The sequence below is a fragment of the Pantherophis guttatus genome, chromosome 16 (assembly GCF_059756535.1).
Source record: "Pantherophis guttatus breed Tessera chromosome 16, ASM5975653v1, whole genome shotgun sequence".
Taxonomy (NCBI): domain Eukaryota; kingdom Metazoa; phylum Chordata; class Lepidosauria; order Squamata; family Colubridae; genus Pantherophis; species Pantherophis guttatus.
In genome coordinates, this window is record NC_142078.1 from 5,735,167 (window position 1) to 5,751,848 (window position 16,682).

Below are 16,682 nucleotides of genomic sequence, written 5' to 3' on the forward strand. Positions count from 1 at the left end.
TGCGTTAAGCAACAGCCTTCATACTTTTGTATATTTTTATACAAAGTCAGCTTATTGCCCCCACAAACCGGGTCCTCATTTTACCCACCTTAGAAAGGATGGAAGGCCGAGTCGACCTTGAGCCTGGTGAGAATTGAACTCGCAGTAATTGAGCCTTGGTAGTACAGTGGTTTAATGCACCCTGTTATTAACACAGCTGCCTGCAATTTCTGCAGGTTCGAATCTTACCAGGCTCAAGGTTGGCTCAGCCTTCCATCCTTTCTAAAATAGGTTAAATGAGGACCCGGATTGTGGGGGCAATAAGATGACCTTGTATAAATATACAAAAGGATGAAGGCTATTGCTTAACGCATTGTAAGCTGCCCTGAGTCTCCAGAGAAGGGCGGCATATAAATCAAATTTAAAAAAAAAAAAATTGCAGGCAGCTGGATGTTAAAGGCATTAGCCTTCTACGCCACTCAGGTCTTAATTGCAGTAAAATGTAATATATGTTGCTGTATTTTATATATGTGTGTGTGTGTGTGTGTGTGTGTGTGTGTGTGTCTTTCTCTTTAGCCAGGTTCTACCTACGTAAACCAAGATGTTATGCAGCCCTAGTTCAGTGAAAACACAATTCACTAGTTTCTGGGCTTTTTTTTTCTCTTTCTGGCAGCCAGCAGACCCTTTGCTGCCCATTGGGAGACTAAGATAGATCTATTTCGGCCTTATAAGGCCTCATCAGTTAGCCACACCCTCATCTCATGTATCCTCCCTATAAAGGTACAATATTTGTTTTTCTTTCTTTTTCGTAGATTTTATTACCTTTTTAAGATCACTGCTGTGTGTTCATGTATGGACTAATTTGAGTTCTGGGTACTTTCTGGTTCATTATATCGAATAATTTAAGTTCTGGTTACTTTCTGGTTAATTACATGGAGTCATTTAAGTTCTGGTTACTTTCTGGTTAATTACATGGAATCATTTAAGTTCTGGTTACATTCTGGTTAATTATATGAAATATTTAAGTTCTGGTTACATTCTGGTTCATTATATCGAATAATTTAAGTTCTGGTTACTTTCTGGTTCATTATATGGAATAATTTAAGTTCTGGTTACTTTCTGGTTAATTACATGGAATCATTTAAGTTCTGGTTACATTCTGGTTAATTATATGAAATATTTAAGTTCTGGTTACATTCTGGTTCATTATATCGAATAATTTAAGTTCTGGTTACTTTCTGGTTCATTATATGGAATAATTTAAATTCTGGTTACTTTCAGGTGACAAAGCGAATCCGCTTTGCTTTACTGATTTTTTTTCTGCTGGATGGGAAGGGTGGACGTTGGCCTTCATAGCAGAATGCAACAGTTGGGAGTAGGGGGGTGTCTGAGGTCCTATATGCGTGTACTGTCCCCCCCTCTCCTTTCTCCCTCTTGCCTTGCAAAACGGGGGGAATTGCTCCGCTTTGCCATCCCGCAAAATCCGCAGCAATTTCGCAAGATTTGTCCTTTAAATCCCAGCAAAAAAAAAAAACCCTTCCTTTCCTGCTTTGCCTACGCTACGGATTCCTTTGGAGTCAGTCTTGTTTTGAGTGACCACTAGAGGGCGCTCTCCTCCACTTTCTCTTTTTTTCTGATTGCCACTTCTGGCCAGATGGTGGCGCTGCAGCACCGCATCCAAACCTGGAAATGGCTCCTTCCCCATCCTTTGCTTGTCAATGCCTTTTGATAGCCTTCTGGGCTACCTTTCCCTGCTCTGAAAAAAATGCATTATTTTATTATTATTTTTTAAAAAACCCTCTTTTTGCACAATTTTGCCTCGCAGAGGAAAATCCCAACCATGCACAGGCTGTTGTCCAGAGGTGCTCTGAGATTCCTGCCTTGGATAGGGAACATGGGTCCAGAGTCCAGCTGGCTTGCAGGCAAGTCTTGATCCAGATCTCGTTCCCCAAACTCCTCACTTTCTGATCTAAAAAAAATATCACATTTATATAGCCCTCACCTTGCAGTCGGGCAACTTGTCAAGCTCTTCCGTTGTAGAGGAACGGGTCAGTGGTGGGTTTCAATTTTTTTTACGGTTCTGTGGGTGTGGCTTGGTGGGTGTGGCAGGGGAAGGATACTGTAAAATCTCCATTCCCACCCCAATCCAGGGGAAGGATACTGCAAAATCCCCATTCCCTCCCGATCAGCTGGGACTCGGGAGGCAGAGAATACATGGGAGCGGGGCCAGTCAGAATTTTTACTACCGGTTCTCCGAACTACTCAAAATTTCCGCTACCGGTTCTCCAGAACTGGTCAGAACCTGCTGAAACCCATCTCTGGAACAGATCATGATATTTTACACATGTTCTTACCAATATGCTAACATTAGCAGTGCTGCGTTTTAATTCAGTTTGATTTTAATGACGTGATAGCAGTCTTCTAGCATTTGAAGGGTGCCACAAAGAAAAGGGAGGGGGGCGATTTATTTATTTTCCAAAGCACCAGAAGGCAAGACAAAGAAACAATGGATGGAAACTAAACTGGGCATGGCTAGTGAAGAGAAGGACCAAGGGAGACAGGATAGCTGCCTTCCAATATTTGAGGTGCTGCCACAGAGAGGAGGAAGGGGGTCAAGCTATTTTCCAAAGCACCCGAAGGCCAGACAAGGAATAATGGATGGAAACTGATCAAGGAGAGATTCAACCTAGAAATAAGGAGGAATTTCCTGACAGAGAGAGCTATCAACCCATGGAACAGAAGTTGCCTTCGGAAGTTGTGAGAGCTTCATCCCTGGAAGCTTTCAAGAAGAGTCTGGACTGCCATCTGTCAGAAATGGTGTAGGGTCTCCTGCTTGAGTGGGGGGTTGGACTAGATGACCTCCAAGGTCCCTTCCGACTCTATTCTATTCTAATCCAGGAAATTTGTATGGCACACGACACTCAAAGGCTCTGGGCAGCTCACCGCAATCATCGAAAAGACATCGCCATAAAAATCAATAAAGCATCAAAAATATTTTCCGGTCCTCGCCAAAAGCTCAATGCCCTGTTTGGTCAGTGATCAGCGATGAGGCTTCTGCGGTGAGGAAAGAATGATTCTTTCTGGTTGCAATCTTTCGTCAAATCCCCGGATGAGTGAAAAACCTTTAATTGTTTCAAGGAGGAGTTTAATTCCCCGATTAAATCCCAACATTTTTGCAATGTTGAAACGTAGCTCGGGTGGAGACAGACTGAAAGAGAGAAAGAGGTCGGTCAAAAGATGGAGGTGTTCTTTTTGCTGTTGTGAAGGAAGTAACTACGCACAGAGGTGTGGTAACAACGTCAATCATACCTAATCGTTCATCCCCCCAGAATTCGTGAAAAGCAAAGCCTTCCTTTAAATACAAGTGTTTATCAAAAAGTCGACATCGTTGTCAAGCTTCGTCCCTTTAAGATCGGTGGACGTCAACTCCCAGAATTCCCCAGCCAGCGTGGACTTCTGGGAGTTATCCAGACCTCTTTCAAGTGGCCAGCATCAAGAAACAGCGATTAAGTTCTCACCCAAAACCCTAGATCGAAGTTTCTGTTTCTAGGTGGACTTCAACTCCCAGAATTCCCCAGCCAGCATGGAATCCTGGGAGTTGAAGTCCACAGATCTTCCTTGTTTGCATAAAGGTAAAGGTTCCCCTCGTACATATGTGCTAGTCGTTCCCGACTCTAGGGGGCGGTGCTCATCTCCGTTTCAAAGCCAAAGAGCCAGCGCTGTCCGAAGACGTCTCCGTGGTCATGCGGCCAGCGTGACTCAACGCCAAAGGCCCACGGAACGCTGTTCCCTTCCCACCAAAGGTGGTCCCTATTTTTCTACTTGCATTTTTTTTTACGTGCTTTCGAACTGCTAGGTTGGCAGAAGCTGGGACAAGTCACGGGAGCTCACTCCGTTACGCGGCACTAAGGGATTCGAACTGCCGACCTTTTGATCGACAAGCTCAGCGTCTTAGCCCCTGAGCCACAGCGTCCCTGTTTGCATACAGGATGTCATATATAGGTCACCCACAAAAAAAAAAAAAAGAATGTATTAAACATTGTTTGTGTTTTGACCTCAATCCAGAGCTTTGGGAAGTTAGGAAAACACAACAACAACAGAATAACAAAGTTGGAAGGGACCTTGTAGGTCATCTAGTCCAACCCCCCCACCCAAGCAGGAGACCCTACACCATTTCTGACAGATGGCAGTCCAGTCTCTTCTTGAAAGCTTCCAGTGATGAAGCGCCCATAACTTCTGAAGGCAAGCCGGTGTCTTGACATATTTCTGATTCTCTAATGTTAACCCTTTCTGTTCCCTACAGGACGCACGATTTGCCACACCAGCCCCCTCTCAGCCCTCCTGAGCCCCCTGGAAGAAGCGAACAATTTCCCCCTCTATCCGAACCACATCCCCACCAGCCTCTTGCAAAAATGCTTGCTGACCGCCGGATCGGCCTTCATGTCTCTCTACAACCCCTATCGTCACGGTGAGCTGGGGGTTGTGGTTTTTGCGGCTACTTTGAAGATCTCCACACACACACTCCAGCTACCTGCCCTGATGGTTTACAGCCTGGTCTAGTTATATTGCAAATTCTGTACAGGTAGTCGTCCGTTTACAATCACAAAATGCTAAGCAAGAGAGCTAAGCGAGCAGCGGCCGATTTTACTGCGCTGTTCTCGCCTTCTCTCCACTCTCTGTGCTCGAGGATCAGGAGGGGATGGTTCTTGCTCATCTCCTGAGCTCTGTCTCATGTTCACTGCTTAGCTTTTCTTGGTCATCCTGCCCCACTTCCTGCCTACAAGCTGCCCCAAACCTGAAAGGCCCTGACCTGACTAGGCTGACTTTTTCCCATTTTCCTCTTAAGCCAACAAAGCCGCACCTCGATTTCCCTCGGCTCAATTTCCAGCTCGTCTTCCTCCACAGATTCAGGCTCTTGACCGGGGCATGACAAGCATTATGAAGTGGTATATAAGTCTTAAATGCTATTGGTATTACGTTTTTGTGTTGTATCACTCTCTCTCCTTTTTCTTCCTTTCTTCCTTCCTCCTTCCAGATATGATAGCTGTCCTTGGAGAGACAACGGGTCCAATAGCTTTACAGAATCTCTGGGAACAGATGAAGAGGGACCCAGAAGGAAGACAGGTCCTACTGTAAGTGGAAACCCCCTCCCCTCTTTTCTTTTAGCCTGCAGCCTGGACAAATGAATGATTTTGAGGAGATAAATCTAAAACCCCACCTGTGTAAATTAGTGAACACATTTTCACTACAGTACTATGTATGTATGTATAATACATACATAGGATTGTATACAATACTATGTATGTATGTACCGCGTTTCCCCGAAAATAAGACCCTGTCTTATATTTTTTTTTGAACCCTGAAATAAACCTTATTTTCGGGGAGGTCTTATTATTTTGGGGCGCGTGGAGTAAGATGGGGCTCCTCTTGCCGTCTTACCTGATTTCCAGCTCTGCGTTTGTTTATTTATTTATTTATTTATTTATTTATTTATTATATTTCTATACCGCCTTTCTCTCGTAGGACTCAAGGCGGTATACAGTCAAGAAAAATATACATACACAAACATCATAAAATTGCTAATTAAAATTATTATTATAACATAGTTTGGCCCAATTAAATAGAACCTAAAATAGGTTTAAATATTTTCGGAGAGGGCTTATTTTAGCACATGTGCTCAAAAGCCTGATTGGGCTTATTATCAGGGGATGCCTTATTTTCGGGGAAATGGTATGTGTGTGTATATATATATATGTGTGTGTGTATAGTTAATATTTCGGGTTTCTTCCCGTGTAATTGTGGATATATCCCTAAAAGGGTAGAAGCGACGTTTCGGCAGAATCCCATCTGCCATCAACAGGCTTATGCCAGTAGTCATTGTGCAAAATGACTACTGGCATAAGCCTGATGATGGCAGATGGGATTCTGCCGAAACGTCGCTTCTACCCTTTTAGGGATATATCCACAATTACACGGGAAGAAACCCGAAATATTAACTATACACACATACATACCCGTGAAAACTTACATAAACAAATATATATATATATATACACAATATGGAGAGAGAGAGACAGACACACAGAGAGAGAGAGAGAGAGAGAGAGAGGCAGAGAGAGAGAGTCATAGACACGGTGGCTCAGTGGCTAAGATGTTAAACTTATATCGATCGAAAGGCCGGCAGTTCAGCGGTTCGAATCCCTAGCGCCGCGTAACGGAGTGAGCTCCCGTGACTTGTCCCAGCTTCTGCCAATCTAGCAGTTCGAAAGCACTTAAAAAATGCAAGTAGAAAAATAGGGACCACCTTTGGTGGGAAGGTAAGAGCGTTCCGTGCACCTTTAATTGTGGTCATAGGTCGAGGTCTACCGGTACTCTTGGGGGCAGAAAGCTGAGTTTATTTACCGTACTTTTCGGAGTATAAGACACACTTTCCCCCCCCCCCCTAAAAAAGGTTGAAAATTTGGGTGTGTCTTATACTCCAAATGTAACCCCGCCCACCCGCTGGCCCCCCTCCTTCGGCCTCCTCTTCCTGGTTGCAGACAATGGCTTGTGTTTTTGAGCTCTGCGCGTTGCATTTTCAGCCTTTAAACTCTCCATCGGAGAGCCCTTCACGGCTGTGGGGAATCACCAAAGCCCATCGCCACCAATCGCCACCCGAAAACGGGACGCGTCTGGAGGCTGAAAGCGCGACGTGCGGTGCCCAAGGGGTCAGCAACTCGCGGCTCTGGAGCCGCATGTAGCTCTTTCATCCGTCCATTTGTGTATCCAATGTCCATTTTCACGAGCTGAGCTGCCGCCTTCAATTCCGTTGGTTTCCTTCGCAGAGAACGGCCTCGGATCCGCCTTTCCACCCTGGATGTAGCTGGACTTCGGGGGCTTCCCGACGGGACCTTCGGCCGAGAATACATTCGTTTTTTGGATAATAATGTGGGTACTGTGACAACATAGCTTTCAAAGAGCGTTTGTCCTACGATGCATTGTGAATTTCTGTTTTCGTTTGCAAAGCTAATGGGGGCGGGGGAGGTCTTTGGGGCCCTCTGAGCTTGGTTGTTTTCTTAAAGACGTCTCATGACCCAGCTAGGGAACATCATCAGTGCTAGAAGGGAGGAGGAGGAGGAATGTGGGGTCCTTGATGCTCTCTGAGCTTGGTGGTTTTCTTGCAGACGTCTCATGACCCAAACTAGGGAACATCATCAGTGCTGGAAGAGAGAGGGGGTTTCTCTCTCTCCCACTTCTGGCACTAGTGAAGTTACCTAGTTGGGTAATGAAACTTCTGCAGGGAAAAAAAACCCAGGTCAGGGAGCTCCAGGGATCCCACAATAAATACCGTACTTCACATCCCTTTCGTGCGAAACTTGTTTCGATGTTGTCGAGAACTGCAACAGCAGCAGCAAAAACAGCACCGAGAAGGCCCATAGCCTGGGGACCCCAAATCCAGCTGTTGCGGTTTCATCTGATGGCGGTTAAAATCAAGATGCGTTGGAGTCATGTGCGGTCCACCATTATTTCCATTTGTAACGATAGTTAATTTTGCCAAATTGCCTTGATGGGAAACTTCCATTCGCAGCCACTAGATGGCACTGTAACCCCACATTTGAGAAACGAGCCACTGGTAGCAAAAAAAAAATACAGAATAGCAGAATTGGAAAGAGATTTGGAGGTCATCTAATCCAACCCCCTGCTCAAGCAGGAAATCTGTATCATTCCGGACAAATGGCTGTCCAGTCTCTTCTTGAAAAGCTCCAGGGATGGAAAACACACAATGTATGGAGGCAGCCATTCCACTGATTAATTTTTCCATGTGAGGAAATTTCTTCTGGGTCCGCGAGGGCGAACCTATGGCACGCGTACCACAGGTGGCACGTGGAGCCATATCTGTGGGCATGCGAGCGTTGCTCTAGCTTGGCTCTAGCACGCATGCATGCATGTGCGCGCCGGCCAGCTGATTTTTGGGCTGTCCAGGCCCACCGGAAGTTGGGAAATGGGCCGTTTCTGGCCTTCGGAGGGTGGGGAAGGCTATTTTTGCCCTCCCCAGGCGCCAAGAAAACCCCTGGAGCCTGGGGAGGGTGAAAAAACAGGCCTACCGGGCCCAGCAGTAACCTTTTTGCCGTTACGTGCCAAAAGCGGGGGGGAGGGCACGGGGGCATTGAATTATAGGTTTGGGCATGCATGCACACACGCAACCCCCATCACTGGGGGTTCTAGGTTCTAGTTCTAGGTTGGATCTCTCGTTAAGGATTTTCTACCTGTTATTTCTAGTCCTGTTTTGGGGAATAAGAATTCCCGCTTCTCTGGAATAACCCCTCAACTGTGCTGAAATCAAGTTTCCCAAATATCGAAGGCTCCCAAGGTTAACACAGATTCGAATTACAACCTAGTTTTATTTATCGGTAGTTTTATTTAAGGTATTTATAAAACAAATAAGCCCAGCCCTGTGGAATGAACTGCCCCCCGGAAACGCGTAAGATCTCCGACCTCCGGGTATTTCGCTGTGCACTCAAGAGACCCTGTTGTTCCGCCAGGCCGGGCTATCAACATAATAATTTTAACTTGGGTGTTTTAAGTTTCTGGGGTTTTAAACTGAGCCGGATTTATTTAATAATTTTAAATAATTTTAATTGATGTTTGTCTTGTGCTTTTAATCGGCTGTACACCGCCCTGAGTCCTTCGGGAGAAGGGCGGTATAGAAATAAAATTATTATTATTATTATTATTTATTTATTTATCTATTTATCTATCTATCTCTATCTATCTATCATATCCATCCATCCATCGATCGTCTATCTATCTATCTATCTATCATATCCATCCATCCATTGATCATCTATCTATCTCTCTCTCTCTCTCTCTCTCTATCTATCTATCTATCTATCTCTATCTCACTCTCTCTTTCTCTCTCTCTCTCTCTCTCTATATATATATATATATATCATATCCATCCATCCATCGATCATCTATCTATCTATCTATCTATCTATCTATCTATCTATCTATCTATTTCTATCTATCTATCTATCTCTATCTATCATATCCATCCATCCATCGATCATCTATCTATCTATCTATCTATCTATCTATCTATCTATCTATCTCTATCTATCTATCTATCTATCTATCTATCTATCTATCTATCTCTATCTATCTCACTCTCTTTCTCTCTCTCTCTCTCTCTCTCTCTCTCTCTATATATATATATATATATATATCATATCCATCCATCCATCGATCATCTATCTATCTCTCTATCTCTCTCTCTCTCTCTCTCTCTCTCTCTCTCTCTCTCTCTCTCTCTCTCTCTCTCTCTATCTATCTATCTATCTTGACCAGAAACTCCTAAGTGAGATTTGGGGGTTCTCCGAACTGCACAGAATCTTAGCTAGAGGTTCTCCCGAACCCCTGCGAACCCCCCCACCCCTGTCTAGGGCCTTCCCTATCTAGGAAATTTAACATTTGCTTTTCATTGCTTTTTAATTTCCCGACGGGCAGAGGGTTTCTCCAGACACGAGGATGCCAGCCCGGTTCATAGACGACGAAGATCTGGCCTACGTCATCCAGCGATACCGGGAAGTCCACGATCTGCTTCACACCCTCCTCGGCATGCCTACCAACATGCTTGGTGAGTTGTCTTTAACAGCCAGGGGGTACGTCTTGCGGTCGTCATGCCATCATGGGGGGTTCGGGGAGGCCTGAGCTGCAGGGGCGCGAGAGGCGGGAGCTGAGAAGGATCACGTTCCTGCTTGAGGTCGATGTTCGCCAAAACTGGAAAATGAGACCGGGGGTGTTCAGGGTTGGATTAAAATTCTCAGTCTGGGGGTGATTTTCATTTGCAGAAGGAGGCAGGGCTTTTCTAGAGAAGGGTTTTATTGTGTCACTACTCTGGAAATGTCAATTGTCTGCCCTCTATAAACACGTGTGAGGTTCTACTTCTCCCAATTCTTATCAAAATCTTTGGATCTTCCCATTTCTTTCTCTTTCCTTTCCCCTTTTTCCCTTTCCCCTTTTCCCCCTTTCCTTTCCTTTCCTTTCTTTTCTTTTCCTTTCCTTTCTTTTTTCCTTTCCTTTTCTTTCCATCCTCTCATTTCCAATTCCTTCCTTCCTTCCTTCAATTCATTCTTTCCTTTCCTTCCTCCGTCTTATTTCCAAGTCCTTCCTTCCTTCCTTCCTTCCTTCCTTCATTTTTCCTTTCCTTTCCAACTCCTTCCTTCCTTCCTTCCTTCCTTCCTTCCTTCCTTCCTTCCTTTATTCACTCATTTTTTTCCTTTCCTTTCCTTTTTCCTTTCCTTTCTCTTGTTTCCAACTCCTTCCTTCCTCCCTTCCCTTTCCCCTTTTTCCTTTCCTTTCCTCCTCCCTACTCCTCCACTTCATTCCTTCTGGAAACATCCAGCCTCCATGCCATCAAACAGGTGATTGAATGACCTTCCTCCTTAATTCCCAACGAGTGTATGAACGATGTAGCTTTATAATTGCTCCAACCGCAAGAGCTGTTCACCCTTCCCTTTTGGAAAAAAAAAAAAACTGCTGATGGACCGCAGATAACGCGAGGCCGAGGGTGTTGAAATTCGGGCACGGCCAACCTTTAGCCTATTTTCAGGCTCTGCCCAAGGTTGTGATTCACTGGGATTTTTCAAAGCAAAAAAAAAAAAAAGGCCACGTTGTTTTTCCAAACCACCTTTTGAGCAATCCAGGCTGAGTGTGAAGCAACAAATCTTTGCATTTTTAAAGTGGTGGAGAGGATGAATCACTCCCTGGTCTCTCTCGTAGCAGCAGCCTGGCGAAGGGATTCCGATATGCCTTATTTTTAGATCAACGGGGGCTGAGATATTTGCCCTTCTACATACATTCCCTTTCTCTTTCCATTAGGTGGGCATTTTCTCTGGAAACCCCCCTCCCCCAGTTTCGTTTCTCCCTCCGTATCTCCCCCCCCCGGAGATACGGAGGATCCCGGATCCGCGCAGCTTCCCTCGCGCGCTCAAGACTTTCTTATTTCATCAAGCTGGCCTGGCCTAAATCTTTTTCCCCTTTTAAATGTAAATTTTAATTTGTTTTTAAATTATTGGGTATTTTAAATTTGTCTCAGACAAATTATTTAATTCGTTTTTATTCTGTTTTAAATTTTTGTATTTATGTGTTTTATTCTGTGGCTGTTCACCGCCCTGAGTCCTTCGGGAGTAGGGCGGTATATAAATCCAATAAAAACAAAAAAACAAAACAAAAAAATTCAGCCACTTAAAGACAAATCCTCTAAGGCAGGGGTCTCCAACCTTGGCAACTTTAAGACTTGTGGACTTCAGCTCCCAGAATTCTTCAGCCAGCTTTGCTCACATGTGGACTTCAGATCCCAGAATTCCTCAGCCAGGTTTGCTGATTCATGGACTTCAGATCCCAGAATTCCTCAGCCAGCTTTGCTGATTCATGGACTTCAGCTCCCAGAATTCCTCAGCCAGCTTTGCTGATTCATGGACTTCAGCTCCCAGAATTCCTCAGCCAGCTTTGCTGACTTGTGGACTTCAGCTCCCAGAATTCCTCAGCCAGCTTTGCTGACTTGTGAACCTCAACTCCCAGAATTCCTCAGTCAGCTTTGCTGACTCGTGGACTTCAGATCCCAGAATTCCTCAGCCAGCTTTGCTGCCTCGTGGACTAAACGAACTGTTGTAAGGCGAGGACTTCCTGTGCGTCTCTCCTCTGGCAATCCAGGCCACAGAACCCAAATCTCAAAAGCATGTTGTTTCCTCCTTATCCCTAAAAAAAAAGATAAGGCAAAGTCTTAAAAGTTTCTTTCTGATGTTTTTCTTCCTGTGCTGGGTGCAAGCCACGTTTCTCTAATTCTCTAATGGCTCCTCCGAGATGGCTCCCTGATTTTCTTGCTTCTCTGATGCTCTTTCTTAGGGGAAGTGGTGGTCAAGTGGTTTGAGGCTGTCCAGACTGGCCTGCCCATGTGCATTCTGGGAGCCCTCTTCGGTCCTTTACGCCTAAATACCAGGTCAGTCGAGAGTTTTATCAACGCAAGCTTGCTGGCTGGCATATCTTCCAATTGAAATCATGGCCCTGATACTCATTGTTACACATACACACACCCATTGCATTGGTGTGAAGCTTGGGTGAAACTTTTCTCCTTGCTTGATCGTTTGGGTTTGCTAATTTGCTCCTTGAAAATGATTGCCTTGCCTTTTGCAAGGTGTCAGCAGCTGCCCTAACTTCTAATTATCGTTTTTGGCTTAATCTTTAAAAAGAAAAAAATCCGAGAAGATTAAAAGGGTGCACAAAAGACGGGAATTGCAAAAGTCTTTATAAAGATCTTGTTTTTGGTCCAAAAGCTTCCTTAATAAGGAATGTCCCCAATATACGAAGAAGTTTTGTGTCTTCTTTTCTCTTTGGGAGTTTCTGCAGCTGTACAATTCACGCAAAAAGCATAAGAATTTATCGGGCACTGCTTTGTTAGCAGCGGGTAAAAACTCCTTTGTAAGATCGTAGCAGCTATACAGTCGGTGGGAAAAGTCAGTTAAACAGAGGAAAGGATATTGTGTGATGTTTCTTTAAACTATCCAGGCTTAAAAACAACCTGGGGAAATAGACTAGAGAAATCCGATGCCTAAATTTTAATACAGGGCTCTGTTAAATCGCTAGGATTAAATTGGATTAAACAAGACACCACCTGTTAAGACAACTTTATATAGGTCGGATCTCCGGAAGCGAAGAAAACCTTTTGAGTCTCAAAATGCAGCAGCTTTTTAATCTTTATTTTCTACTTTCCCCCACCCCCTCTATTTTAAATAAATAAAATAAATCGTTTTCCCGTTTTTATTTCCTTCCTTTTCCCCCCACCTTCCCAGAAAGTGGCACCTTTTGACCGCGGAGCTCATCCCGTGGGCCGTTGAGAGCGGACAAAACGCAACCTGCATCTTGAATTTTTATTACGAGAAACGTTGGGAGCAAACGGTAGAATCACTTCGCCGTGAAATCGGCATTCTGCCGCCTCCTGGGATTCAGGTTTGAGCTTCCACGGCTGAAACAGGAGACCACCTGACGGAATCAACCGGATTTCAGGAAACCCCAGAATTAAATTCTGGAAATTAAACCCTCCGGCGAAGCTTAGGATGGTTTGGGATCCCGTCGTCTTCATCAGTGGCCCCGTCCCCAACTTCTTTTTCTTCGGCCTGTAAAACTTTTAAAAGAAAGTTTAAAAGGAAAAAAACAAAACAAAAAAAAAAACATTCATACAAAACTCAGAAATATTGCAACCTCGACAATAATAAATGGAGAAGATATTGATGGTACCCTTTGCGGGAAAAGATTGAAACGATGAAAACAGCTGTTGAAATTAGATCTCGGCTCCTAAGATACGTAGAGTTTTGGATTTTTTTTTTTTTTATGGCTGAGTTTTCACAAGCCATAAATGGATAACGTCTCTTAGCATGTTGTTCGTTCTCGCAAGCCCCCTTTGTGGGTTTGGATCGGAGAGTGTAGGATGCCCTTCAAAGCCTCACCTCAACCAGAGGTGGTATTTCGCCGGTTTAGACCGGTTCGCCCGAACCGGTAGCGGAAATTGCGGGTAGCTCTATGCCAGTGGTCTGCAACCTTAAACACTCAAAGAGCCATTTGGACCCGTTTCCCACATAAAAGAAAACACCGGAAGCCACAAAACCCTTCCCGTGCCTGACTATTTTTTGAGCAGCCACAAAACTAGCATATGTAGTAGAATTAAACGTTCTGTTTTCTTCTGAAACTTTTATTTTCTTGGATTTATCCATGGTTGGCCTACCGGAGGTTGAAAAGCTCAATAAATCGCGTGCCAGCGGGTGTCGCACATTGGCAGTTGTGACGCATATTTTGAGTGACGGAGCCGCAGCAGAGGGGTGAAAGAGCCACATGTGGCTCCAGAGCCCCAGATTGCTGATTCCTGCTCATTGTTATCCTATTTAGGCACGTTTTTTAGCCGCGCGCCTGCGTGCAAGCCACACCCGCAAGCAAAGCTCGTGCGCGGAAGGCCGCGCACATGCATGGACGAGCGCGAGCACGGTCACATTTGCGAACCGGTAGGGGAGGTAAGTGAATACCATCCCTGCCTCCAACCCATCGATCCTGAATCTTTTCCAATGATTTTCATCCCTTCTTGTCGCTCAAACCCCAATGAAGATTTATTTTGATGCCCAGCCTAGAAAAGGATAGAAAAATGATCTTATTTCTGCCTCGAGTTGTTTACAAGAAATCCCCTCCATAGAGCAGATGGAAGTGATAAATTGGATTACACAAGTCCTTGTATCGCAGGGCAGGTACGAATATGCAGAGCTAATCACCTGCGTCTTAACCGGGTGTATTTTACTCTTTACATTCTCGATGGGGTGGCGATACTTCGTAGATTTTTATCTTACGTTCCGGGGTTTCCGGTTCCTTTAAAATACCCTGTGTGTCCCGAACCTTCTCCTTAAATATCTTTATATATGGCTTCTCATTCCGGTTTTTAAATAAAGTTTGTGAAATGGTTTCTGTGTTTTTAAACGGTGGTTTGTACATGCCCGGTTCACACAACCGTACCTAAGCCAACAACATGGCTTGTTTGTTGCGAATCATTCAGCATTGGTGCTTCGTTCAACAAACCACGGTTTAATAAATAATGGGCTAACCACTGTGAGCTCAACGTCCCGTTTTGTTACGAATGATCTTGCTAACCATGGTTTATATTCACGGGAAATGTATCTCTATATATTTTTACAGACGTTAAAAGATCGTCTAAATTCAAACACCGGGCTAAAAAAAAAAAACGGGTTCGAAGCCAGCCATGGTGGCTTGTAATCCTTGCTTGTACGATTTTGTTACGTTTTGGGGAACTCAGCCAATTCATGGGAAATATATCTATATATATTTTTACAGACGTTAAAAGATCGTCTAAATTCAAACACCGGGCTAAAAAAAAAAAAAAGGGTTCGAAGCTAGCCATGGTGGCTTGTAATCCTTGCTTGTACGATTTTGTTACATTTTGGGGAACTCAGCCAATTTATGGGAAATATATCTATATATATTTTTACAGACGTTAAAAGATCGTCTAAATTCAAACACCGGGCTAAAAAAAAAAAAAGGGTTCGAAGCTAGCCATGGTGGCTTGTAATCCTTGCTTGTACGATTTTGTTACATTTTGGGGAACTCAGCCAATTGGGGATTTATTCAGCAACCAACTTTGGCTTAGTGGGACAAAGATAACTTTATTGTAATAAATATTTTGGTGAGCGTGAGGAGGGAAGCACATTTTTTTCCCCTGGGAGAATGAATACAACGTTTAGGCATTCCAGTCAGGGAGGAATCTTATTATATATTCCTAACTTAGATAAGATTTTAAAAAAACAACTATGCAAAATACTTGAACAGAAGGGCCATAATTAGAACAATTAACGAGTGGAACAACTTGCCTCCAGAAGTTGCGAATGCTCCCAACGCTGGAAGTTTTTAAGAAGATGTTGGATAACCATTTGTCTGAAGTGGTGTAGGGTTTCCTGCCTAAGCAGGGGGTTGGACTAGAAGACCTCCAAGGTCCCTTCCAACTCTGTAATTCTAAATTACATGGAAACAGTTGAAACAGTTTCCCCTTATAGCAAAAGCAATGACAGGTAGTCCTCAATTTACGACCACAATTGAGCCTATGATTTATGTTGCTAAGGGAGGAATCTGTTGAGCGAGCTTTGCTCCGTTTTACGACTGTCCTCGCCTCGTTCGTTGTTAAGCGAATCCCTACACTTGTTAAATCAGTAACCCGGTTGTTAAGGGAATCTGGCTTCCCCATTGAATTGACTTGTCAGAAGGTCGCAAAAAGAGGATCGTGTGACTTCGGGATACGAGGCAGTAAGTATGAACCAGTTCTCAGGTATCCAAATGAAAGTCACGTCACCGTGGGGATGCTGCAACGGTCATAAGTGTGAAAAGGAAGGAAGGAAAGGAAATCAGGAGGAGGAAGGAAGGAAGGAAGGAAGGAAAGGTGAAATCAGGAGGAGGGAGGAAGGAAGGAAAGGTGAAATAAGGAGAAGGAAAGAAGGAAAGGTGAAATCAGGAGAAGGGAGGAAGGAAGGAAGGAAAGGTGAAATCAGGAGGAGGTAGGAAGGAAGGAAAGGTGAAATCAGGAGGGAGGAAGGGAGGAAAGGTGAAATCAGAGGAGGGAGGAAGGAAGGAAAGGTGAAATCAGGAGGAGGTAGGAAGGAAAGGTGAAATCAGAGGAGGGAGGAAGGAAGGAAAGGTGAAATCAGGAGGAGGTAGGAAGGAAGGAAGGAAAGGAAATCAGGAGGAGGAAGGAAGGAAGGAAAGGTGAAATCAGGAGGAGGGAGGAAGGAAGGAAAGGTGAAATCAGGAGGAGGAAGGAAGGAAGGAAGGAAAGGTGAAATCAGGAGGAGGAGGTAGGAAGGAAAGGAAATCAGGAGGAAGAAGGAAAAGTGAAATCAGGAGGGAGGAAGGAAGGAAAGGTGAAATCAGAGGAGGGAGGAAGGAAGGAAAGGTGAAATCAGGAGGAGGGAGGAAGGAAAGGTGAAATCAGGAGGGAGGGAGGAAGGAAGGAAAGGTGAAATCAGGAGGAGGTAGGAAGGAAGGAAGGAAAGGTGAAATCAGGAGGAGGGAGGAAGGAAGGAAAGGTGAAATCAGGAGGAGGGAGGAAGGAAGGAAGGAAGGAAAAGTGAAATCAGGAGGAGGTAGGAAGAAAGGTGAAATCAGGAGGAGGTAGGAAGGAA

The 16,682-nt window shown here is 44.4% G+C and overlaps 1 protein-coding gene across 6 annotated transcripts in view; it reads left to right on the forward strand.

Moving 5' to 3' along the window:
* COQ4 (coenzyme Q4) overlaps positions 1-14,461 on the forward strand; it is a 32,938-nt gene extending 18,477 nt beyond the window's left edge. For 4 of the 6 annotated variants that reach the window (XM_087879521.1, XM_087879519.1, XM_087879517.1 and 1 more), the window contains exons 2-8: positions 1,805-1,901; positions 4,283-4,447; positions 5,015-5,111; positions 6,804-6,906; positions 9,466-9,595; positions 11,866-11,959; positions 12,810-14,461. In XM_087879521.1, coding sequence (XP_087735647.1) covers positions 1,820-1,901; positions 4,283-4,447; positions 5,015-5,111; positions 6,804-6,906; positions 9,466-9,595; positions 11,866-11,959; positions 12,810-12,972 — 834 coding nt within the window. In that variant the 5' untranslated portion in view covers positions 1,805-1,819 and the 3' untranslated portion in view covers positions 12,973-14,461. Of the gene's footprint in view, positions 1-652; positions 760-1,804; positions 1,902-4,282; positions 4,448-5,014; positions 5,112-6,803; positions 6,907-9,465; positions 9,596-11,865; positions 11,960-12,809 lie in introns of all 6 variants that reach the window. The other 2 variants (XM_087879523.1, XM_087879522.1) reach the window with 1 other exon arrangement.
* Positions 14,462-16,682: the final 2,221 nt, after the last annotated feature.